The sequence below is a fragment of the Lynx rufus genome, unplaced genomic scaffold, assembly GCF_022079265.1.
Source record: "Lynx rufus isolate CCGP_SWC_20201006 ecotype Redwood Valley unplaced genomic scaffold, mLynRuf1.p SCAF_4, whole genome shotgun sequence".
NCBI lineage: Eukaryota > Metazoa > Chordata > Mammalia > Carnivora > Felidae > Lynx > Lynx rufus.
This window is the reverse complement of record NW_025814856.1, coordinates 9,073,889-9,097,925: the sequence shown is the minus strand read 5'-3', so window position 1 is coordinate 9,097,925 and position 24,037 is coordinate 9,073,889. Positions and strand designations below refer to the sequence as shown.

Here is a 24,037-nt window from a genome sequence, read left to right as displayed (position 1 = left end):
GCTCCGTGTGGCCACAGCATGGCCCAGAGCTAACAGGGACTCTGTCACCAATCTGCCTGGGGTCAGTGCCCGGTGCCACCACTCAGCTGTGTGGCCTTGGGACATCCCTTCCCATCTGGAAAGTGGGGCTTGCCTCACCTACCCCTCCTCACCTCAAGGCGGCAGTCCCTCTGATTTCGGAGGCATAGGTGTCCTCTGAGCTGAGGCCATCTGGGCTGCAGAGGGTGGGTCCCCCCACCAGCACCTCTGAGCCGAACCCCTAGCCTTGTCTGGGAGTGAGCGGGGCTACGGCAGGGACTAGGCATTTGGATTCATGAAACGTGGCCAGTTACCAGCCTAGGAGACTGAGACCTCTGTAGACTGCCACCCTCCCCAAGTAGCTCTTGGGACAGCCCTCCTGAGAAGGGTTTTCCAGGGCCTGGGTGCCCAGACTACGCTCCCGTGTCTCCTTCCCTCGCAGCGGTCGCCGGGGCAGGCAAACAGCTCCTCCAGCAAGACGGCTGGGGCCCCCGCGGGTGCAGTGCCGCAGCAGCTGCAGGTCTGTGGCGTTCAGCAGAGTGTCCCCGTCACCCAAGAGGTGCCAGGCCAAGGCGGGCGGTGGCTGGGGCAGGGGGTCCTGGCCAGGCAGCCTCTGCGGCCTCCTTGGCTGTCTGTGAGAGCTGCGGTCGGGAAGGTCTGTGGGAGCCAAGCAGGTAGGGGTGCATCCTCAGCCGGCCCCCGGGGGCCTCTGGCAAGCACCTCGGCTCTCCTTCAGACACGGCATCCTTATCTGCATAATGGCTTCTGCCCTGGGAGTCTGGGGGCAGGGTGGCCGGGGTTGCTGGGGGATGAGATGTGGTCCTCACAGGTGGCACCTAACACTGAATGGGCGCTGGAAACAACTTTGAGAAACAACCTTGCCTCTTTGGGGAGCTCAGGGAGAGGCCCAGCCTCCAAATGCACGGCCAGCCTTTGGGAGGAGGCTATGCTCTGAGCTGCTGGAGCAGGTTAAGTGGCAAGGGTCGTCTGCCATCTGGTTGTCATCACTCACGTTGTGGGGTCCCAAACCCCTCGCAAAACCAGATGAAAGGCACAGACCTCCCCCAGAGGAAAAGCAGAAACCCCATCCCGAAGGATTCGCAGATGTCCTGCCGAGCACCATGCACCCTCTGAACCTCCAGGCCTGGGTCCGAGTCCTAATCCACCACTCAGCACCCCACCCCACCCCACCCCCGGCCTCTGCCCCTCGCTCTGTGCCCTGAGGGCAATGTCAGTATTCCTGCGGTAGCATGAAAGTAAGGAGGAGGAGGCATGGCGGATGTGGGGGTGTGCGATAACTCATGTCCAGAGTAGGGGTGGGTGGCAAGGACTCCTGCAGTCAGTCCCAAGTTCAACTTCAGTTCTGCCACTTCCTGTCAGCCTCACTTTGATGAGCGTCTGTTCACGCCTCTAACTGAACGCCCGGGGTCAATGTGGTCCTGAATCTCAAAGGCACTTGGTGCAGGGCCGGCAGGGAAGAGCTGGAGAATGGTGGCCTCTTTCTCACCGGGCTGCTGTGAGGCTTACAGGAGTTCATGTGGGCATGGGGTGGGTGCTCAGGGATGGGTGGGCCTTTGGTCGCCACGGTTACCACAGTCTGACTTGCCTTTTCCATCCCAGAGGTCCGTGGTCCAAGCCACTCCACAGGCGCCCAAAGCCGGCCCCGTGCAGCAACTTACGGTGCAGGGGCTCCAGCCAGTTCACGTGGCTCAAGAGGTGCGTGTCTTCTCCACTTACCTCTGGGCAAACTGGGACTGGGGAGGCCCCGGGCTGGGGAGGGGTGGGTGCGGGCCCATCAGGCTGCAGGGAGGGAATGGGGCGGGGCGGGGGGCTCGGGGGCGGGGGGAGGGGGGGAGGGCCGGGGCGGGGGGAAGTTCCTCAAGGGCTTGGGCTGTGGGCTGTAGACTCTGTCTTGGAGCCTCCCCTCTCCCCGGCACCTGGCGGTTCAAGGGCCCAGGTTTTGCTAAGAGAGAGATCTGGATTCTCCCCTCCCTGAGGCACCGGGCGGGATCTTCTGTGGGGTTGCCGCGTGGGCTCAGCGACCCGGTGGGCGGCGGAGGCCTAGAGCCCCGCCCGCGGCCGCTCCCGGTGACCCCCCAGTGTCTCTGTTTGTCCTCCAGAGCTCAGGCAGTCAGTTTCCCGCTAGGAAGGCAGAGCAGCAGGAGCCCCGGCCCACGCCGCCGCCGGAGCCGCCGCCCCGGCCACCCACGCCCGGGCCCCGGCCGAGCGCGCTGGCCCCGGAGCCGCCGCCGCTCCCGCCCGCGTGCAGGGGCGAGGTCCGGCAGCTAGGCAGCCCCCAGCCGCCGCCGCCCCATTACGAGCCGGGCGCCGAGCAGTGGGTGGAGCTGGTGGGCGTGATGCCCCCGCACCTGCTCCTGCCGCAGCAGAAAGTGGTCTTCGAGCCACTGCCCGGGCTCCCGGCCCGAGCCAGCCCCGACCAGAGGGTCAGGATCCAGAGAGTCCCCCAGGTGCTAGTGTTCGGCACGGCCGCCACGGCCCTCAAAGTAGGTGGCCGACGCACGGGCGGGGGGCATCGGGCGGGCGGGGGCGGGATCCGCCGGCCCCGGCCGGCGCCCGGCCCCAGGCTGCCCGCCTGGCCCTGCTGGCCCTGAAGACCCCACCTCCGCCCGGCCAGCGTGGGGACCCACCTCCGACCCCACCCCCACCCCCACCCCCAAGACTGGCGGTCCCAGGTCCCAGGCTCCACTCCAACAGACGGGCGGGGGGTGGGGGTGGGGAATTCAGGCCCCGCCCCCCAAACCTTGTCAGTAATTCCAGGTCGTGTCCCGCCAACCGGAGCCCCACCCCTGGCCTCTGGCTCCTCCCCTGACATCCTGTACTTAGCTTCCAGGCCCCGCCCCTACAGACGGGGATCCTTCCCTTGATGCAGGCTCCACCCCTGAGGCCCTGTTTGTGTGTGGTTTTCAGGCTCCAGCTTTGGCTTTAGCTCTAGTGACAGCCTTGTCCCAGTGCTTGGCTCTACTTGTGGGGTCCAGCTTTCACGCTCAGAGTAGGACTCCGGGGTCTCCTCAGCCCGCCTCACGTCAGGCCCCATGCTTGCCGTCCGTAGCCTAAGCACCGAGTCCTGGCTTCTGACACAGCTCCACCCGATTCCCAGCCCTGACCAAGGCCACAACCCCTGGGCCTCTGACCCCTGGCCCTGTCCAGGATGTGTTCAGAAAGTCCAGAAATGCAGCCTCCCCGCCGGGGAGCCAGGTGTCCTTGCGAGCTTGGACAGCTACCAGCCCTTTAGAGACAGAGACAGAGGCAGAGGAACCGCCCCACCCCTGACCTCCTGTGTGCCCTTCCTCCCACACCAGGTGCAGCAGCTCCAGCAGGTGCCCGTCCCACACGTGTACTCCAGCCAAGTGCAGTATGTGGAGGGTGGTGACGCCAGCTACACGGCCAGTGCCATGTGAGTGGGCGCGGGGGGGGGGGGGGGGGGCGGGGCCTAGGTCGGCTCAGGACCCTGCTGGGACTTGAGGCCTGAGAGTCCCTGCCCCTAGCCGACCAGCCAGCCTTCAAGGCCTCAGGTGACAGGTGATAGGTGCTTCCCCAGGATAACCAGCAGCCATCAGGCAGGGGCAAAGCAGAGGGGGCCCTCGCAGGTTGGGAAAGGCATCCCAGTATAACTTAAGACCTTGGGGTCAGATGAGCCTGGTTTTTAGAAAAGAAAAAAAGAAACTTTAATTTTTATAAGACAAACTTTCTGAATTAGTAGGGAATGTTAAAGAAAAAGAAATCTTCCCTGTTGACCCCCAAGCTTGCTCCAAAGGCAGTGCTGTGACCAGTTTCTTTGTTTCCTCCTAGAGACACCCTGAGAATAGAAACTAGCCCCTTTTTTGTTCAGAAACAGGCAGAATGTTCTGTCCTTTATTTCTTCCCAGTTGTGTGTCTCAAAGCTCTTCCCTGTTTCTCTGACCGGGTCCCAGTCACCCTGTTTAACGGCTGCATAATACTCCACGGTGCAGACATAGCGTGAACGTCGTAGCCAGTGCCGTCAGCCAGTGCAGACGCTTGGGGGCCCTCCTCTCCCTGCTGTCGCGTGCAGCATTATCAGCACCTGCCACGTCAGGCACATGCCATGCCCGAGGCCTGCCCGAGCCTCCGCTCTGGCTCACTGTTGTCCGGGAGACCCCTCACACCACCTTCGCTCTCTCCTCCTTCACAGTAATAGTTCCAGGATCACGGTGATTGTGGGTTTAATTGTCGGAAGCTTCATTCGGTTTTCTTTGCATTGTGTCTGACCTTTTTTCTTACATCCCCCACCCACCTGTCCCATAAGGGCGTGATGCTGGGGATTAGCTCATAGAGCAACTCAGTCCCTGGATCGTGGTGCTGTGGCCTATCCCAGGGGGCTTGACCCTGGCACCTGAGTCATGGTCGACGGCCTCCAGCTACCTCATAGTTCCGTTGACTTATTTCCCATGCTGCCACTCTCTGAGCCACGCAATTAACCAGAGTGGGTAGGGACCATACAGGGCATTCCGGAAAGAAGAGTGGCCCCCATAGGGCCCCCAGAAAGTAGAACTGAGGCACAAGCCCAGGCCTTGTGGTGCCGGGCTGGCTCCTTCTGCCTCGCCTGGTAGTGTCTGTCCTTGCTTCTGTTTGAATTCTCCCCTCCGTGGTTATCGCGTGTGGGATCACACGTAGCCCGTCACCGCCATCGGATTCTGGTGAAATTGTTAGTAGCACTGTGTCCCCTGTCTGTCTCTTGCAGTGGATTTTAACTGGCTTCCCAGCCCTTTGCCAGCCTGGACCCCCTCCCTGGCCAAAGCCACAGTCCCTGCACCTCCGGCTCTGGCTCTGTCCAGAGACGCAAACGTTCATTCAATCATGCAGCAAATTGCTGCCAGAGCACCATTTTTCGAGCACGTGTGGCTCCAGATGTGGGGTGGGGTGGGGTGCTGGGCTGGGCTGGCTGTGGTCCCTGCCTGGGGATGGGGTGGAGGGCACTTGCTGGTGCCACCCAGTGCCACTTCAGTAGACGTGGACCAGGATGCCGCAGTCAAGAGCTGCCTCTTGGTGTCCAACAGGTAGGGCGCCCGCTTCGGGTGACCAGCCTCCCCCCCTCCCCCCCCCCTTTGGCCCCTCCCCCCGCCTTCTCCTTGCCGCCCTGGAGGCCTGCAAGTCTCCTTCCCCAGCTTCCTTCAGGAGCCTGTTACAACAGAACCTTCTGCGGCGGGTCCCATCTGGCCGGCCTTGCTCCCTTTCTGGATTTTTAAAATTTGATGTTGTTTTGAATCACTAATAAGTTAAGAGGACTCAGAAACCAAAACTGTGTCCAACGATGTCTTGTGAGATGCCTACTCCCCATCCATGGGGCCTCCACCCGCATGATGCAGACATAGATAGGAAATGGGGCACAGTCTCCCCCCTGTTCCGGAAACCCCATCCTTACCTTTCCCCACCTCTTTCGTTCACCTGAAAAAATGTTCTGGAGCTGCTTCTTTGGCAGGATCTTCCTCTCTCTTACCCTTTCTTAGGATTCTGTCACCTTTCACTTAACTGTCCTCCAAAGAGGACTGTCCTCCAGTTGTTTTTGCTCTCTTGCTATGAACTGCAGCCTTGAGACCCCACATCATCTGACGCGGGTCCTGGGACGGCTGGAGGAGAACGCTCCTCTGCCTCAAAAGGGACATGCTCTGCACTCCAGAAGTCGTCGCTGAATGGCCCCCCAGGGTGGCCACCGGATTGAAGGGAGGCCACCTCCCCTTTCTCCAGCCCCCTCTTCCCGGCTCGTTTACTACCTGGGCACGGACCACGTTCTGCGATGCCCTTGATTCACCTCTGTGCTTGCTTCTCCTCTGGCTTCCCGGCGACCACGTGAACTCCCCCGGGCAGGGCTTTTTCTGTCTTACCCACTGTTGGGTCTGTAGTGCCTACAACAGTGTCCAGCATACAGTAGGTGCTCGATGAGTTGGTTGTTTTGTTTTGTTTTTAATTGAGTGAAGTGTGTGCCCTATTCCAAGTGACCTAGCCATTCTGTCTTGGCTTCTTCACATCTGAGGTGTGGGCTCCCATGCCAGGGGCCGTTCTGATGATTACATGGAAAATTGGGCCCCATCAGGCACTCGCTCAGAGTGGTGCCTGGTCCGGCATGGGTAAACGTTGGCGGCCTCTGGCTCCCATCCTGGGAGGGCCCTGGTGCCACAGGAGCCCCCTCCGCCCCGCCCCTCGGCTGCCCAGCTCCTGCCCGCTGACTCTTGCCTCTGCTTCCTTCTCAGCCGCTCCAGTACCTACCCCTACCCGGAGACGCCGCTGTACACGCAGACAGCGGGCGCAAGCTACTACGAAGCTGCAGGCACAGCTGCGCAGGTCAGCACGCCCGCTACCTCCCAGGCGGTGGCCAGCAGCGGCTCTGTGCCCATGTACGTGTCCGGGAGCCAGGTCGTCACCAGCTCCGCCAGCAGCGCGGGTGGAGCCAGCGGCGGCGCCGGCGGCACCGGCGGCACCGGCGGCGGCGGGGGCGGCGGCGGCGGCGGGGGCGGCGGCGGCGGCGGCAGTGGCGGCGGTGGCAGCGGAGCAGGCACCTATGTGATCCAGGGCGGCTACATGCTGGGCAGCGCCAGCCAGTCCTACTCCCACACCACGCGTGCCTCGCCAGCCACCGTGAGTGCCGACTCGGGCCCCAGAAAAGGCATGCAGGGCCGGGGGCGGGGGGAGGTGCTGGGCGCGGGCGGTGGGTGGTCGCTGGTCGCCGGCAGCAGGAGTCTTCGCACCCTTGCGCCAGAGTCCTCAGATGAAGATGTCCGGGGATCAGATCCTGGCTGTGTAGCCTCAGACAAGTTACTCAGCCTCTCTGGGCCTCAGCTCATATGCATGAGGCTGTTAGACCAGGGCCCGAGAAGTGTTGTCTCCTGTGATCAGAACTGATGATGGCAGGGGTATAGCAAGGGGAGGGAGAGGCAGGCACCAGCATGGGGGGAGCTGCCCTGAGCAAGGCACTTTGTCCATCTAGAAGGCGACAAGAAAACCTCTCTCTGCCCAGAGGTGGGCTGTATGGAGTCACTTGGGCCGGGCCTCTCACTAGCTCTGTGACTGTGGTTGGATCAGGGCCTAGTAGTCTCAGGGTGGTCCTTGTCCTCTTGGAAGTTGGGGTCTGGAGTGATCTTTTTTATTTTTATTTTTATTTTTATTTTTTAATATTTATTTAGTTTTGAGAGAGAGAGAGAGAGAGAGAGAGTGAGCGAGCAGGGCAGGGGCAGAGAGAGAGGGAGGGAGACAGAGGATCTGAAGCAGGCTCTGAGCTGTCAGCACAGAGCCCAATGCAGAGCTTGAACTCAAGAACCGTGAGATCATGACCTGAGCCGAAGTCAGGCGCTTTGCCCACCGAGCCACCCAGGTGCCCCGGGGGTCTGGAGCAATTTTAAATACTGCCCCTTGGGGGGCGCCTGGGTGGCTCAGTCGGTTGAGCGTCCAACTTCGGTTCAGGTCGTGATCTCACCGTTCGTGAGTTCAAGCCCTACGTCGGGCTCTGTGCTGAGAGCTCTCGGAGCCTGGAGCCTGCTTCAGATTCCGTGTCTCCCTCTCTCTCTGCCCCTCCCCTCCCCTGCTCACTCTCTCTTCTCTCTCCTTCCAAAATAATAAACATTAAAAAAAGCTTTTTTATTTTAAATTTTTTTTTTCAACGTTTATTTATTTTTGGGACAGAGAGAGACAGAGGATGAACGGGGGAGGGGCAGAGAGAGAGGGAGACACAGAATCGGAAACAGGCTCCAGGCTCTGAGCCATCAGCCCAGAGCCTGACGCGGGGCTCGAACTCACGGACCGTGAGATCGTGACCTGGCTGAAGTCGGACGCTTAACCGACTGCGCCACCCAGGCGCCCCTAAAAAAAGCTTTTTTAAATAAAATAAATAAATACCGCCCTTTGACCTAGCCACCCATCATGGACCACATAACCGAGACGGAAGCTTTCTCAGAAGGCAGGCTGAACCTCCCTTATACCCCCATGTAGCCCGGCTTCAGGTCTATGTTGTTCGAATGCTGGTTGTGACCCACCCAGCTGATTTCATGACCCTGTAACGGGTCCTTACCCGAAGTTTGCAGACACGCTTCACTAGAACACTGCCGTCCTCTAGACATTCCCCATTGATAGAAGTATTCCCTCTGTGCTGTTCAATACAGAGGCCTCTTGCCACATGTGGCTATTGAGTGCCTAAGATGTGGCTGGGGTCACCAAGGAACTGAGTTGTTTTTCCTTATGCTATTTTGGTATAATTGTAGATTCATAGGAAGCCGCGAAAATAGTACAGGGAGACCCCCGTGGCCGGCTCACCCAGGTTACCCCGCCCACTCAGATTACCCCACTAGTTACGTTTTACATGACTGCAGTACAGTATCCAGCCAGGAACCTGGCCCTGGTACAACGTGGGGGGTCTACTTCTATCTTTTTATCACGGGTGTACATTTGGAAAACCACCGCTACAATCACGATGCAGAACTGTTGCACTGCCACAAAGATCACCCCCCAACTACCCCTTATAGTAACCCCCGCCCTCCTCCCTCCCAACGTCTCTAACCCCCAGTAACCATAAATCTGTTCCCCATTTCTATAATGCTGTCATCTCGAGAATGTTCTATGAATCATACTCCACATGACCTTTTGACATTGGCCTTTTCCACTCAGTATAAATTAATTTAAATAGCTACGTGTGGTTGGAGGCACCTCTGTTGGACGGTGCAGTTCTAGAGAGTTCCATGAGATTTAGTTCCCACCGGTGATTATGCTATGATGTGACCTACAACGTGGTTGTCAGCGTCACAATTGGAAATGGGCACAGAGAGAAGGGACGCCTGGGTGGCTCAGTCAATTGAACCTCCACCTGCAGCTCGGGTCACGGTCTCAGGGTTCGTGAGTTCACTGCTGTCGGCGCAGAGCCCGCTTTGGATCCTCTGTCCCCCTCGCTTGGCCCCTCCCCTGCTTGTGCTCTCTCTCTCTCTCTCTCTCAAAAATAAATAAACATTAACAAAAGAAAAGAAAATAGGTACAGAGAACACTTCACAATGAGTATTCCAGAAACTAAAGCAATTCCTCATGCTCTTCGGTCCCTGGTCCGGCCCCAGGTTCAGTGGCTCCTAGACAACTATGAGACGGCCGAGGGTGTGAGCCTGCCACGGAGCACCCTCTACTGCCACTACCTGCTGCACTGCCAGGAGCAGAAGCTGGAGCCCGTCAACGCCGCCTCCTTCGGCAAGCTCATCCGCTCCGTGTTCATGGGCCTGCGCACCCGACGGCTGGGCACCAGGTGGGCCATCCACCCCCGACAGCCGCAAAGCCCGCCCTGTCTCCCAAGTTCTCCAGGGCCTTGGCTACCCCTGTCACGCCCTCGCTCACTGGCCCCTTCCTGTCACACCCACACATCCCCACCCCAGGGCCTTTGCACCAGCTATGCCTTCTCCTTCACGCACTCTTCCCCCGTATTCCTCCTCAAACGCCGCCTGGCCCCGTTAACTAAAACTGCAGCCTTCCCGCCTCCCTGACTCCCCAGACCTCCCCCTTCCCCGCTTGCTTTTTCTCCTTACGGAGGAGCACCAGCCAACATGACTCTGGGTTACTCCCTTCTCTTGTTTCTGATCTGGCTTCCAATGCTAAAATGCAGGAGCTGCACACGGTTGGTGCTTAAATCAGGGCCTTCGAGTGAATTCATGTAGGGAGGAACAAGGAGCCATCCCACGAACCCACTCTTCCCTTCTTCTCCTTTGCGATGCCCACACCTCCCTGGGGTGAGCCCTGCTCATCTCTCCGGTCCAGTTCCCAGCTTAGGCCGTTGCCTCATTCGCTTGCACGTGCCTGACCATCTCTCTGTGCCGCGGTTTCTTCTTCACCTGTCTGTGGAGGGTGCCAGGAGCGCCCTTCAGGGGAGAGGGCTGAGGAACACGGGCCTTTGTGCGTGCGGAGCGCTCAGGCCAGGGCCCGCGGTGTCCTTGTAACTACTAGTCTACGAGTCCGTGCTGAGCTCCCGGCCCGTGCCAGCGTCAGGGGCCCAGGCGTGCCCTCCGATGCCGGCCCCACCTTCCCAGAAGGCCGTTGGCACGTGGGGACCTCGCCTGGCACCCACAGCCCCTGTCCTTCCCCAGCGCGGCGCCCGCTCGGCTCTATGGAACACGGGTCTCGCCCCCGGGCTGTTTGTCCCCCAAGCAGAGAGGAGGCAGGGGGGATGGGAAGGGCCCGGCGAACAACCAGAGCCCCCCACTCCCACCCCAGGCGCAGCCTGGCTCTCACCCTCTGCCTCCCCCCCAGGGGCAACTCCAAATACCACTACTACGGCCTGCGGATCAAGGCCAGCTCGCCCCTGCTGCGACTGATGGAGGACCAGCAGCACATGGCCATGCGGGGCCAGCCCTTCTCACAGAAGCAGAGGTAGCGGGAAGGGGCGGCCCCGCGCGGGCGGGGGCGGGGGGCAGGGCTTGCTGGCCTGTCTCAGGGCCCCAACCGCCCCCTCTGCAGGCTCAAGCCCCTCCAGAAGATGGAGGGCATGACGAACGGCGTGGCTGTGGGGCCGCAGCAGGCCGCGGGGCTGTCGGACATCAGCGCGCAGGTGCAGCAGTATCAGCAGTTTCTGGGTGAGAGTGTCCTGGCCCGCGGGGCGGGCTCTGGGGCAGGTCCGAGGCCTCCGGGGAGCATGCACATGGTTCCCTTGTCCCCCCGCCCCCGCCGCAGAGCCTCACCGTCCCCCACTGCCTGCGGGGCGGGGAGGGGGGCCCTGCTGGGGAGGAGGGTGATGACAACCTGATACGATCCCCGGGGAGAGGTCTGGGGGGGTCGGTGCATGCAGGTAGAGGATAAAGGCCTCATGGTGTCTCCTCCCGCCTCCAGATGCCTCAAGGAGTCTCCCTGACTTCTCGGAGCTTGACCTCCAGGGCAAAGTGCTCCCCGAGGGCGTCGGGCCTGGGGACATCAAGGCCTTCCAGGTCCTGTACCGGGAACACTGTGAGGTAGGGCAGCCAGCTGGGTGGGCAGGGGTGAGGGAAGGCCATGCTGCCCCACCCCGTCCCTGAGCATCCAGCCTCCCCAACAGGCCATTGTCGACGTCATGGTGAACCTGCAGTTCACCCTGGTGGAGACGCTGTGGAAAACCTTCTGGAGGTACAACCTCAGCCAGCCCAACGAGGCGCCTCCGCTGGCCGTGTGAGTCCCTCAGTGGGAGTGAGGAGGAGGGAAGGAAGTGGGGCACCGTGTGAGTCAGCAGCACCCGGGGCCGGGGCAGCCAGACCTCGGCCATCACGTAGAAGGGGGGCATCTGCCCGAACCCCTGCAGTCTGGGGGTGTACGTGGCCTTGTGACCCCCACCCCAGAGCGTGCCTGTGTGTCGGTCTGACGGCGCGGGGGGATAGCGCGCCTCGCTGGGCCGTCTCCTCCCTGCAGCGGGTGGGTGCCTGTGCCCGTGTCAGCCTGACCTCAGGGGCGGGGTGGGTGTCCACAGGCACGACGAGGCTGAGAAGCGGCTGCCCAAGGCCAGCCTGGTGCTCCTCTCCAAGTTTGAGCCAGTGCTGCAGTGGACCAAGCACTGTGACAACGTGCTGTACCAGGGCCTGGTGGAGATCCTCATCCCTGACGTGCTGCGGCCCATCCCCAGTGAGTGCGCCGCTGCCGCACCTCCCCCCCCCCCGCCCTCCCGCCTTCCCCCTCCCCCCTGCGGTCCTGATACGCCCCCGCTGCCACCCACAGGTGCCTTGACCCAAGCGATCCGGAACTTTGCCAAGAGCCTGGAGAGCTGGCTCACCCACGCCATGGTGAACATCCCAGAGGAGATGCTGCGTGTGAAGGTGAGGGCGGGCCGAGTGGCCAGCCTGGGTGCACAGCCCAGCTCCTCCCTCCTGGCCATGGAACTGTGGGCTGGGGGCCTTGGTCTCCCCTGCCTGTTAGAGAGGCAGTTCCTGTTCCCTCAGAGTGAGCTTTGGGTGTTGTCTTTACAAACCGGCTTCCTCAGGTGCCCACTTCTGAAACACAACCCCTTGGTGGTATTTTTGTACACGATCCGACAACTTAAAAAAATAAAAACCAAATGCAGCTTGAAGTAGTTCTCTTCAGATGGTTTCAACAGGGGGGGGAAAGCACCATCTATAAGGTAACAGAATAATGGCCCTCTGCATCAATGCTGCACATTCACTGCTTACATGTGAGGGATTAGATGCGACGTGCTTGCTCTTGACCAAAAAAAGTAAAAGGAAGAAAAGGGTTGTTTTGTTGTCCTTAAAATGGTAACAAGACAGTCGTACAGAACCAGACATCTGAAGCATCACCCCTGAGCGCACTGCACACTGGGGGGTGGGGGGTGGGGTGGGGGGTGGGGTGGGGGGTGAGGGGTGGAAAGAGTAGAAGCTGGATCCAGGGGGAAGCCCTTCAGAACTGGCAAGACTCATGTATTCATTCATTTATTCAGCATGCATTTATTGAGCACCTGCTGTGTGCCAGCATGGTTCTCAATGCTGGGAGCACAGCAATGACGGAGATGAACAAAACCCCACCCTCCCTGACACTCAAAGGAATAACAATCCAAGCAATGGCCTTTCTAGGCAGTGCCCTCAGAGTTTGTATTGTGTCCTTTAATTAAAAATAATAACACGGGGCACCTGGGTGGCTCAGTCGGTTGAGCTTCTGACTCTTGATTTTGGCTCAGGTCATGATCCCAGGGTTGTGGGATTGAGCCCCGTGTCTGGCTCTGGGCTGAGCGTGGCACCTGCTTGGAATTCTCTCTCTCTCTCTCTCTCTCTCTCTCTCTCTCTCTCTCTCTCCCTCCCTCCCTCTGTCCCTCTCCCCTCTCTCCCCTGCTCGTGTGCACAGTTTTTCTCTCTCGCTCAAAATTTAAAAGAAAAATAATCTGGTCAGACACATTGCATTGATTTTTTTTTTTTTTTTTTTTTTGTCCCATACTTTGGGTGTCCACCCAAAGTTTGAAAATCCCAAACCCCTTGATTTCCCAACAAAAACGACAAGATACATCCCTCCCTTTTAGGAGAAAGAAAGGATCAGAGAAGTTGCAGTGTGTGGGGCAGGGGATGGCGGGGGTGGAGGTGGGTTCCACACAAGCCACAAGCCTCCCCCCCTCCCCCCGCCCCGCAGGTGGCGGCGGCCGGTGCCTTCGCGCAGACGCTGCGACGCTACACGTCGCTCAACCACTTGGCGCAGGCGGCGCGGGCAGTGCTGCAGAACACCGCGCAGATCAACCAGATGCTGAGCGACCTCAACCGCGTGGACTTCGCCAACGTGCAGGTGAGCGCGCGGCGGAGCCGGTGAGCGCGGGGCGGCCCCGGGGCGGTGGCTGAGCCGCGGGCACGTGCCCGCTGTGTTGCAGGAGCAGGCCTCGTGGGTATGCCGCTGCGAGGACCGCGTGGTGCAGCGTCTGGAGCAGGACTTCAAGGTGACCCTGCAGCAGCAGAACTCACTGGAGCAGTGGGCGGCCTGGCTGGACGGCGTCGTGAGCCAGGTGCTTAAGCCCTACCAGGGCAGCGCCGGCTTCCCCAAGGCCGCCAAGCTCTTCCTCCTTAAGTGGTCCTTCTACAGGTGCGCTCAGGCCCTGCGCGATCCGGGCGGGAAGGGGGCGGGGTGGGAGGACCCTGATCTGAGGGCGGGGGCTTAGGGACGGCTCCTCCCCTCCGGGGGCGGGTCAGAATGGGATCACAGGAGGCCCCGCCTCCTCGGGGAATTTGGGACGGGAGAAGACCTCGCCCCCCTCCCCGCCCCCGCCTTCCCTGGGGCTCAGGTGCCCTTTTACGAAGGCGGAGGCCCCGTTGGCGGTGGGCTGGGTGATGACCGTTTGCTGTCGCTGACGGAAGCCCTTGGGGAGCCAGCGCGAGGCCGGGCCCGGTCGCCGGGCTTGCCGGCGCTTGGGGTCTTTGCGGTACTATACGGGGGCGAGAGGCGGGGCCGGGCCTGACGGTCTCCTCTCCCGCCGCCGCCTACAGCTCCATGGTGATCCGGGACCTGACCCTGCGCAGCGCTGCCAGCTTTGGGTCCTTCCACCTCATCCGGCTGCTCTACGACGAGTACATGTACTACCTGATCGAGCACCGCGTGGCCCAGGCCAAGGGCGAGACCCCCATCGCCGTCATGGGCGAGGTGCGCGCGGCGGGGCGCCCAGGGCGCGGGCGGCCCCCCCCCCCTTGGCGGGACCCTCACCCCTTGTCTTGCCTCCTTGCAGTTCGCCAACCTGACCACCTCGCTGAACCCCCTTGACCCGGACAAAGGTAGGCGGGGCGCGTCCCTACCCAGGGCCTGAGTCCAAGGGGCGGCGACCCAGGGGGATTGGGGCGGAGGAGGTGCCCACGGTGCTCTGGGGGTGCGGCCGCCACACGCTGAGCCGGGCCTGCTCTGTGTGCCCCAGACGAGGAGGAGGAAGAGGAGGAGGAGAGCGAGGACGAGCTGCCACAGGACATCTCACTGGCGGCCGGCGGAGAGTCACCCGCGCTGGGCCCGGACGCCCTGGAGCCGCCGGCCAAGTTGGCAAGGACAGACACACGGGGCCTCTTCGTGCAGGCGCTGCCCTCCAGCTAAGCCCGCGGCCTCCCCCCACCCCGCCCCGCCCGCCCGCCCCCGCCGCCCATCCACGCCAGGGTCCCTCACAGCTTCTGTGGCTTCGCTGTCACCGTTCCAGCCTCGGCCAGGGCCGGGATGGGGGCCTCCAAGACAGGGAAGGCTAGGGGGTCCCCGCCCCCAGTGGGGCCGGCACCAATCACAGGGCCGGGGCGGAGCCGCAGCTGCAAACTGACACAAAAGACGTGCCTTAAGGAACCCGCCTCCGTGCCCAGGTGCCCCGTGGGACAGCCAGCTTGGCTCCTTGGCCTCCAAGGCCTCAGCATCTCCCTCTCCCATCCCAGGGGGCAGGCAGGCAGGCCCCCCTCCCCTGTGGAACCGTTAACTTATTCAGCTCGCTGGCTTTGCACAGTCTGTCCTGGGCCCAACCCTGAGCCCCAGGTGGGCACAGGTGGGCGTCACCTGGGGACCCCCAATGTCAGCAGCAGCCCCGGGACCCCTCCCCCAGCAACCCCACCGCTCCCCACTCCTTGGTATAAGTGCAATTAAAGCCGTGGGTGTCGCATCTTCTCCAGAGCTGGGCCCTCCCTTGCCCCGCAGCCCTAGAGGGGGCACTGCCTGGCCTGGTCGGGGGTAGGGTGGCCGGGGGATGCCGCCTCCAGCTTCCAAAGAGCAGCAGGCGGGGCTGGGCGTGGGAGCCCCGAGGGGCCTGCTGCCGGCAGTGGGGTCCAGAAGTGCCCACGCCCGTCCCGGCCCAGGCTGGGGGCTCCACTCCCTCAGATCCAAGACCCCAGTGTCCCAGGCCGCCCGCCTCTGGTTTGTAATGGAACCTCCGCGCTCCTCCTCTCCCAGGAGACTGTGCTTCTCCTCCGTGCAGTGCGCCCCGCCCCCCACACGACTATTGTGCGATTTTTGTGAGCCGCCTGAGCGGAGTTGGTAACTTGTTGGTTTTTTTCCAACCATCATGGCCTTATCTGTTCCGGTTTTCTCAGTGTCTTCAACCTGTGAGATAGATGTTTATGGCAAAAAGCAAAAAAAAAAAAAAAAAAGGAAAAAAAAGAAGAACCTGAACCTATTGTATAAAAATCACTATTTTGTGTGCTCCGCGTGCTACAGCTTTTGGGGTGGCCCATCCCCACCCCGTCCCCCCCCCCACCCCGCCCTCGGGGCCTCCCCTCTCCTGGCCGTGAAAGTGTCCACGCGTGTGGTAGTCTAGTGTGCCGAGCTGTTTTCTACCTTTTTGTAGTCTTTCTTAAAACACAATAAATTCCGCTGTGATATTTGGCTACTGCTGACTCAAGGGGCCTCGGGGCTGGGGGCTCCAACTGGGCCCTGAGCGGCAGTAAAGGGAATTCAGTGAGGCTCAGAAATAAAACATTTATTACATGAAGAGGAATGACGGGCAGGGGGAGGGGATGGCCACGAGGTCTGCCACCTCAGGTGGGGGAGGCTGGGACGGGCAGGGCAGGGGAAAGGGGTCCATTCGGCCTCCCCGGGGGGCAACGTCCACACCTGTAGCCAAGGAAAGGGGCGGACGCGCAAAGAGCAAGGGCCTGTGCCCAGCGCGGGGTGAAGGTGGGCGCTTGAGGCTGGTGGGGCAGGGGGCTCCCTCCCTCTGCCCCTTCCCAACTTAAATAGGCATAAATAAGAAGCGTCCAGACTCTCAGGCCACCAGGGGCTGCCCCACCCAGCCCCCTTCCCCGCAGCCTAACACTAGTGCCGGTCGTCAGTCGGTCACCGGTCGGCCGGCCAGCCGGGGAGAGGCTGCCAGGAAGGCGGCCAGCTCCCAGGCCGCGGAGGTAGTTGGAGTCAGTGTCCAGAGCGGCCGGGCCCTCACAGCACAATCCACGTGTACCTCTCACTGTCTGCCAGAACCTTCAGCGAGCACCCTGCAGGGAAGGGGCAGAAGGGAGCCGTGGAGTCTCTGCGGGCCCAGGCTGTGGGAGGGGTCTGCCTCTTTCCCCGACTTGATTTGGGCCAGGGCCACACAAGGTTCCAGAAGGCAGTGAGGCCTGCAGCCACCCAGCAAAGCTCTGCTGAATGCAGGACTGGCCGCGGTTCCCCAGGCGCCACGCCTGCCGGGTCCTCTCCGAGCCGGCCCCTCGCCTCGCCGGGCCTGCCCTCCTCCCCTCACCCCCATTCCACCGTGTCCAGTGGCACAGCCAGCGGACTCCTCCACTCAGGAACACTTAGGAATCAGCACCCGCTCCAGGCCTGGCATGGCACCAGGGTAAGGACCTCAGTCCTGACCGCCATCGGGTCGCGGGGCCCACCTTTGTGCAGCGCCTCGTTGGTCATCCTATTGACGTAGCGGCCGCTGCTCTCAGGCACCAGCCACTTCATGACCATGTCCACGCAGCTCTTGCGGTATGAGCTCCAGACACTGCCGCTGAGGGCAAGGGAGTGAGGGCTCTCATCACCCAGGCCGCCCACCCCCGTCCCAGGCCCCCCCCCCCCCGGCCCTGGCCCCAGTCCCACCTCACCTGGTCTGCCCCTTGACCTCGGTCAGGTCGCCTACACTGACTGTCACGAAGATGCCTGTGTTGAGGTCCCATGCCACTTTGAGGCTGGTGTGATAGGTCTTTGGTCTGCAGCGGATGAGGAGCAAAGGAGAAAGGGACGGGACCAACGGGTCCCTCAGCTGGGACCCAGGCAACCCTGGGGGGCTTCTGTCTTTGGAACAGTAATGGAATTTGGGGGGCAGGGGAAGTCTTCTCACATCCCCACTCGCCCACTCCCCTGAAGTATCCAAGCGTGGCCCGCTGCTGGGCGGGGGCAAGGGGCGTCCCGCTCACTCACCGGAGCTGGCCCTCCTCAGTGGGGGACGGGAACGCCAGGAGCAGCAGGCCGATGTTGATGAGGACTTGATTGGTTTCCGGGCAGACCTGGGGGGCAGGGGCGTGGGGGGGGGGGCAGGCAGTGGGACAGTGACAGTTATTGAGGGTGATGCCCAGAACAGGGAGGCCCTGGGCACCCCTCCCCACCCCATTCCCTCCCTGGGCCCACCTCGAGGATGACAATGTCATAGTCACTGAAGGAACAAAACTGGTGGGCCCAGGTGGCATCATGGCGGATGACCTCATTGATGACATATTCGAAGTCCAGCGTGAGCTGCTCCACCGTCAGGTACTGACCCTGTGGGCAGCGGGCGGAGGGCAAGACTGCATCAGCTGTCACCCCAGCAGGCTCCCCAGGGGCTGCCCCTAGGCCTGCCCCCCCACTGGCACCAACCTGGACGGCAGCCCGCTCCCTCATGGGCCGCAGATTGCGGCCACGGAGATCAGTCACCACAAAGGGCAAGGAGATCTTGTCATCCTCGAACTCTGAGGGGGCAGGAAGTGGGGGTAGGGGTGGTGGGAGGCCTGGCTGGCCTCCCATGCCTGGGGCCCTGCCCACCGGGTGGGTTCCCAGCTCACCATCCTCCGCTTCGGTCCCTTCGCTGGACCCCAGCACGTAATACAGCTTGGTGTAGTTGACGTAGCCGGGCTCAGGGGCTGGTGCCTCCGCCGCAGGGGGGCTGTCTCGGGGTACCACCTCCCCACATGGGGCCAGGGGCTCTGAGGGCGGGCGGCAGCGACTGCCCGAGGGCCCCGGGCAGGGGGGCAGCCGGGCTTCCTCCGAGGTCCCGCCCTTGGCCTCTCTGGCCCTGCGGAAGATGTCGGCCACAAACTCCTTGGCTTTGGCGATGGCGGGCGAGGGCTCAGGGGCCCCAGGGACCCGGGCAGGGGCTGTTTCGGGACAGGGACTGGGGAGGGTGGGGGGCACCTCAGGGCTCTGAGGCCCAGGGGGGCTGGGAGGGGCCGGAGGGGAGGTGGTGTGGTCATACAGGATTTGGCAGAAGTTGTTCTCGCCTGAAACGAAAACAGTGAAAGGGGGGGGGGGATGTCAATAAACAAGTTCAAATCTAGGGCACTGCAGACCTTCCTCATTGCCCGGGGGCAGGGCGGTGGGGGGTGGGGCGGGTGGTTCTTAGAAATCCACCTTGGGGACACCCTTCTAGAAGACTTCCCTATGCTGAAAGATCAGTTGAAAACACTCAGAAGGGGAAAAGGCCTTACATGCGCGTGCAAACACGTGCATAAACAATACCTTCAAGCTTTATTTCTGAGCATCTACCAGATGCCACACTGAGGACGCGAGGGAACGAGACACAAAAATCCCTGCCCTTGGGGAGTTCACGGTTTACAGTGACAAAAGCTAAAAATCACCAAAGTCTGAAAACTTACTCCATAGCCCTCCATCCTCCCCAACGGGAGCCTGACTGACTTGGGCACCATCTATGGGCACCATCAGGAATGTGGGCTCGCCACGGACAACCCCAGTGTTGTGTTCAGGCAGGAGCACTGTAGCTGAGCCCTGGGCCCTGCCTGCACCACCTCCAGAGGACCCCCCCCCACAATCAACACTGAGAGGGCGGGGGCTGTGTCCTCCCAGTTCAGAGACTGGGGAACGAGGCTCAGAGGGAAACTTGTCCAAGGGCATGCTGCATGACAATGCGAACCAAGGCACTCCTGTCCACCAGAGTGGACGACGGCCAAGTCAAAACTCCCCCTTTGTGTAAACACTGTCCTATGGCGAGGTGTTAGACACGGGTGACGATGTCCCCCTGACCCCAGTGTGCACAAAGCTGAATCCTGTCCCACGTGACCCTTCCTACAGGGACCCATAGCCACAAGTACCGGGGACAGGTATCGGCCTCAACCAGGCCTGGGTTCTGGAGAGGGCCCTGCCCACAGTGGCACAAGCAGCCAGGGAAGGAGGCCCCTGCACGGGCCTGGGGACAGGACATCCTGGCCCTTGCCGGTTTGTGGCTTAATTGTATACATTTAATCCTTTTTTTATGTCCACTCCACTCCCTCTCCCAGGGACAACCGTTTTAATGTACTTAGTGGGTGTCTTCTTATTGACTCCATTCTTAGGAAATCGGGACGTAAGTGGTGTCGTTGACTGGTGACAGATCTCCTTGGTTTCTTTTGCGTTTGGACGTGTCTTCAAGGCATGCTCCACAGACACGCGTGCTGGGGCGCTCAGTGGACTGCCGATCCAAGGGAATCACTGCCTTGTCCTACCTCCCCGATCCCCAGGGACGGACGCCGGGTAGCCCCTACCACCAAAGCCTTGGACGTGCCCGGGCTCAGGCCGGGCTGCGGTCACATTGTTGCCCTGTGGCCCTGAGGGTGCAGGTGAGGCCCCAGGGTCCCCCATCGCCGCCAGTGGTAACATCAACCAGCTTAACATTAGCTACTCTTAACATTAGCTACAAGGGACATCACCTTGTGACTTTCACTGGCGTTTTTCCTATTCCCGAAGACATAAGATGGCCTTCTGTCTACCAACTGAAATTTTAAGTGACCGTTTCTGCTCGAAAAGGGCACTGCACTGTCCAGCATGGTAGCTGTGGCCACATGGGGCTACTTGAGCTCAACTAAAATTAAATAAAATTTAAAAGTCAGTTCTTGGGTCACTCAGCCGCTTCCAAGTGGCTACCGGTGGCGGCTGGAGCGGACACGGCAGATATAGACCATCATACCCCTACGGAAAGTTCTAGTGGACGGTGCCGGGGAGGAGCATGGCTGGCTTCGGATCCCGTACTCCTGCTGTCCAGCCGTGTGGCCCTGGACAAGGGACTCCACCTCTGCGTACCCCGGCCTCCTCATCTGCCGTGGGGGGCAGTGACAGGACCACCCTCGGAGGGCCGCTGGGCGGAGTCGGCAGGTCACGGGCTCTGAGGCTTACAGCCCGTGCTCGGCCCATCGTCGGGCCCGGGGGCCTACCTGCCGAGTGGACCGAGACCGCACAGGCCACCAGAGAGTAGCTGGTGTTGAGCAGCACCACCTGGTCCTTCTTGAGCTGGAAGGCGGGCTGGAAGGTGGGGAAGGGGTAGACCACCTGGTACTTGGTGTGCAGCATGAAGCCGTGCCGCAGGCACTGCGCGCTGGGGTCGCCTGCAGCAACACAAGCCACCCAGGCTCACTCCCGGCCGTGGGGCGGGGCGGGGGGGGGGGGCAGCCCGCACCCCGAGGCCCCCGGCCCGCTCACCCGGGTGGGCCCGGCTGGCTTCCCGGCAGGCGGCGCAGCGGCCCGGCGACGGCACCGCCACGGTGCTGATGTAGATGTCTCGGTGGTTCTCGTCACTCATCATCATCATGTTCATGAGCATCCCATTGGCCGAGCGGGTGCTGGGGGCCAGCACACCTTCAGCGGCCTGGCCCACGCACCACCCTCGCCGGGCCTTCCCTGTCCCCGGGTCTTACTTGAAGCCGAAGACGATGACCTTGGAGGCATCGCTGGGCCACTCGCACACGGTCAGGTACAGGTCGCTGTAGATCTCCTCATCCTGGAAGAGCCGCACCTGCCGGACCTGAGCAGCATGGTCGGGGTCGGTACGGAGCCAGAGCAGGTAGGGTGGGGGGAGAGGGGGCCCGAGGCTGCACGACGCTGGCCTGGAATCCGAGCTGGGGCTGAGCTGGCAGGAGCGCCCTTTCTGGGGGTGGGGGTGGCGGTGGGGGTGTGTGTGACTCCAGCCAGGGAGTCTAAGCAGCCCCTGTACCGTAGCCTCTGCCTTCCTGAGGACGGGCAGGGGAAGCTACCCTCACAACTAGGGGAAGCAGGGCCCTGGCCCAGCAGGGAGGAAGCTGATAGAAGCCCTGCCTCACAAAAGGGGACCCTGCTAGACACATCGGTTCCAAGCCGGCTCCACCCTGAAACCTGTCCACCTCCCTGGGCTCACAGGTCAGCTGGTCTGACGGCACTCACCTGCTGGAATGGGGGGGTTCAAGGAGTCAAAGTCAGGGTTAAGCGAATGGGGTAGCAAAGCTAACGGCTCCCCCCTGGCCTGAGCCCGCCGTGTTCCGCAGGCTAGATGTGGAGCCGAACCTCACGAGGGTGCTGCTGTCTACCCGCTTTCAACTTTAAAAACGGCAATTTCGTGTGGCTTGACCTCACACGTGGTAAGTCCTGACAACGACCTTAGGAGTACGATTTCTCTGCTTTACAGACAAGGAAACTGGGGCTCAGGGGTGCTGTGATCTGCGGGTCTTGCTGCTGGAAGGGACAGCCCAGCACCGGGCCCAGCCCTACCAGCTTGAGCTTGCTGTGGACGTTGAACTCCCACCAGTACAGATGGTAGATGTAGAAGGAGAAGTCGTCATCCCCGCTGCTGCTGGTGTAGGAAAGAACGTAACGGCCGCACTTGGAAAAGCCCAGGAAGATGTGTCTGTGGGGGTGGGGGCAGAATGGCCAGGTCAGGGCCAGCCTGCCACCCCACCCAGCCACCCCCCTGCTCGGCCCAGCCTCACGCAGCCTCACCCTGCGTAGAGAAAGTCCTCGTCCACAATGTTCTTGAGGGAGACGCAGACCCTGGGCGGCAGCTTCCGGAAGAGGCGAGGGGAGAGCTGCCCACTGATCTGGGGAAGGGGTGGCCCTGGCTCTTAAGGCACCATCGCCCCCAGTCCCCTCACCTAAAGCAGAGTAGCACCCCCAAGTTCTCGCCCAGACACATAGCCCCCCCCCCCCAACTATGACGGTCAAGAGGGGTCCGAGCTCCGGAAGGTGGGAATAGCTAGGGAAGATGGCTCAGCTGGGCCTCATTTGAGCCTCACTCTCCACGAGGGACCCATGCCACCCTCCCAGCCTCACACCTCTTCAGTCTCAGAGCCCCTCTTGCCCAAGCACCCAGGTCCTGAGGACCAGCACTGGCATCACCTCCTCCAGGAAGGTTCCCCAGTCAACCTTGGTCACACGGGGCCACACTGGCTGCCTTCCTAAAGGCTGTTTCCGGTGGGTGTCCTCCACCACTAAAGAGGCTTGACCAACCGCACTCACTTATTCCTCACCCACTAGCCTACACACAGTGTGCTCAGGGCCTTTGGGACAGCCCTGGCCTCAGGGACAGGTGAGGCAGCAGAAGGGTGGGGCTGACCAGTGACCTTCCAATTTCTGCCCAATTCCCCCTTCTCAATTAACCTAGCCGCCTTCCAACCGACTCCCTCATCCCAAAAACTTCAAGGAAGAATTTGGCGGGGGGGGGGGGGGGGGGGGGGGGGAGGGGACAGGCAGGCACAAGCTGAGTGCTAGGGGATCAGAGCACCCGGGTCCTACAGCCCAATCTGAGTGAGATACTTGGCCTTGCCCTCAAGAGGTTACAGTCTGATGGGAAACACCCCTATCTGGGGAGCTCTCTGGCACACTCTTCAAGGAGATCCCCGTCTGATGGAACAGCCCTGTTGGGGAGGCCCAGGCTGACGGGAGACACAATCCCAGTCCAGGGAGCTTCCAAGCTAAGGGTGGAGCCACAGACCAACCCAGGGAGCAACCAGGCTGAGGGTGGCGGCTATCCCTGCCCAAGGAACTCGTCAAAAGGAGGAGACACAGCCCTGCCCTCACAGAGTTCCCAACCTAATGGAGAAGGCACTCTCGCTACCCACAGGGAAACAGTTCTGCCCAGGTTGCTGCTGACCTCACAGCAGATTCACATGTCTGCCCTCCCGGAGCTCCCAGACTGATGGGAGATAGATACGCGGACACATTGTAAGTTTACAGTCTGATGGAGAAGACAGAGCCCTGCTCAGGAAGCTCCCAGTCTGAGGGAGAAGACCAGGCTTTCTCCAGGAAGATCCCTCCCATTCGATGCGGGAGGCAGACACAGGTACAGGAACTCCCAGCTCCCGTGTGGTCAGAGCCGGGACAGAGAGAGGAACACCAGGCAGAGGAAGCCCAAAGCCGGCAGCAGGGGCTCTGCCAAGGGGGCGGAAAGGCTCCATAACGGAGGGGCCATGGGAGCAGGGTTTTGAAAAACGAGTCTGACCCTGGATCGCCCCCTTTCTCCTTATTCCTCCAGCGACCCCCCTCCACCCAAGCTCTTTCCCGGCCACCTCCAGCAGCTCTTCCATCCAAGCCCCCTACCGCGGACCCCGCCCCCAGCCCACTCCATCCAAGCCCCCGTCCCAGCCCCCTCCATCCAAGTCCGCTCTCCTGGGCCCCGCCCAGCCCCTTCCTCTGAGCCCCCTCCCCCGGGGCTCCGCCCCCAACCCCTCACCCCGCGAACTCCCTCCCTCCCTCCCTCCCTCCGCCTCCCTCGTCCCTTTTCCCCACCCTCCAGCGAGCTCTCCCCAGACTCCAGGCCTCACCTTGACCCGCTCCAGCTGCTTGAGGACGTGCTCCCGCCGCCGCCCCGCTGCCCGCTTCCCCCCGGCGCCCCCGGGGCCGCCGCCGCCGCTCCCGGCCCCGCTGTTCCGCTCCGATTTCGAGCTGGGCGCCATTTTCACCCCCTCCCTCCACTTCCGGAGCAACCGGCCTTTTCGTCCCACCCCCGCCTCCTCCTCATTGGCCCTTTCTCGGCATTGCGGCCAGTCTGTTGGGTGAAAGCCCGCACTTGGGGCCTCTTCCCGCTACGCCTGTCCATCAAAGCGATCTCGGCACTTGATTGGTAGAAACGGCACAACCCCCGTGGTCCGCCGCCGTATCCCCGCCTTTCCGCAAGGACGCACCCATCAGAGGCCCCATTTGCGCCCCTTGCCGAAAAGACTTTGACTGGATAGGC

General features: G+C 61.7%; 2 protein-coding genes across 2 annotated transcripts in view; one reads left to right on the top strand and one right to left on the bottom strand.

The window, feature by feature from the left end:
* The window catches only part of RFX1 (regulatory factor X1), a 32,205-nt gene extending 16,429 nt beyond the window's left edge, over positions 1-15,776 (top strand). The window contains 16 exon segments of the mRNA XM_047097090.1: positions 461-577; positions 1,639-1,734; positions 3,339-3,433; positions 6,246-6,630; positions 9,087-9,268; positions 10,264-10,383; positions 10,471-10,586; positions 10,840-10,958; positions 11,042-11,151; positions 11,447-11,598; positions 11,692-11,789; positions 13,087-13,236; positions 13,319-13,527; positions 13,929-14,082; positions 14,165-14,210; positions 14,348-15,776. Of these exon segments, the coding sequence (XP_046953046.1) occupies positions 461-577; positions 1,639-1,734; positions 3,339-3,433; positions 6,246-6,630; positions 9,087-9,268; positions 10,264-10,383; positions 10,471-10,586; positions 10,840-10,958; positions 11,042-11,151; positions 11,447-11,598; positions 11,692-11,789; positions 13,087-13,236; positions 13,319-13,527; positions 13,929-14,082; positions 14,165-14,210; positions 14,348-14,517 (2,319 nt within the window). The 3' untranslated portion in view covers positions 14,518-15,776.
* Positions 15,777-15,853: 77 nt separating this feature from the next.
* Positions 15,854-23,764, bottom strand: DCAF15 (DDB1 and CUL4 associated factor 15). Its single transcript, XM_047097091.1, has 13 exons — positions 23,625-23,764; positions 21,805-21,902; positions 21,577-21,712; positions 20,751-20,857; positions 20,536-20,675; positions 20,271-20,441; positions 17,913-18,347; positions 17,728-17,819; positions 17,503-17,631; positions 17,296-17,381; positions 16,980-17,084; positions 16,770-16,885; positions 15,854-16,385 (listed from the first exon to the last, which is right to left on the bottom strand). The coding sequence occupies exons 1-13, from the start codon at positions 23,754-23,756 to the stop codon at positions 16,330-16,332; spliced, it is 1,803 nt and encodes a 600-aa protein (XP_046953047.1). The 5' UTR covers positions 23,757-23,764; the 3' UTR covers positions 15,854-16,329.
* Between the last annotated feature and the right edge of the window lie 273 nt (positions 23,765-24,037).

Coding starts and splice junctions, on each gene's coding strand:
- DCAF15 (XM_047097091.1), bottom strand. CDS start 23,756: ATGGCGCCCAGCTCGAAATCGGAGCGGAACAGCGGGGCCGGGAGCGGC. Junction 20,676..20,750: donor GTCATCGTCTTCGGCTTCAA/GTAAGACCCGGG, acceptor GCTGGCCCCCAG/CACCCGCTCGGCCAATGGGA. Junction 20,442..20,535: donor AGCCAGCCGGGCCCACCCGG/GTGAGCGGGCCG, acceptor GTGTTGCTGCAG/GCGACCCCAGCGCGCAGTGC.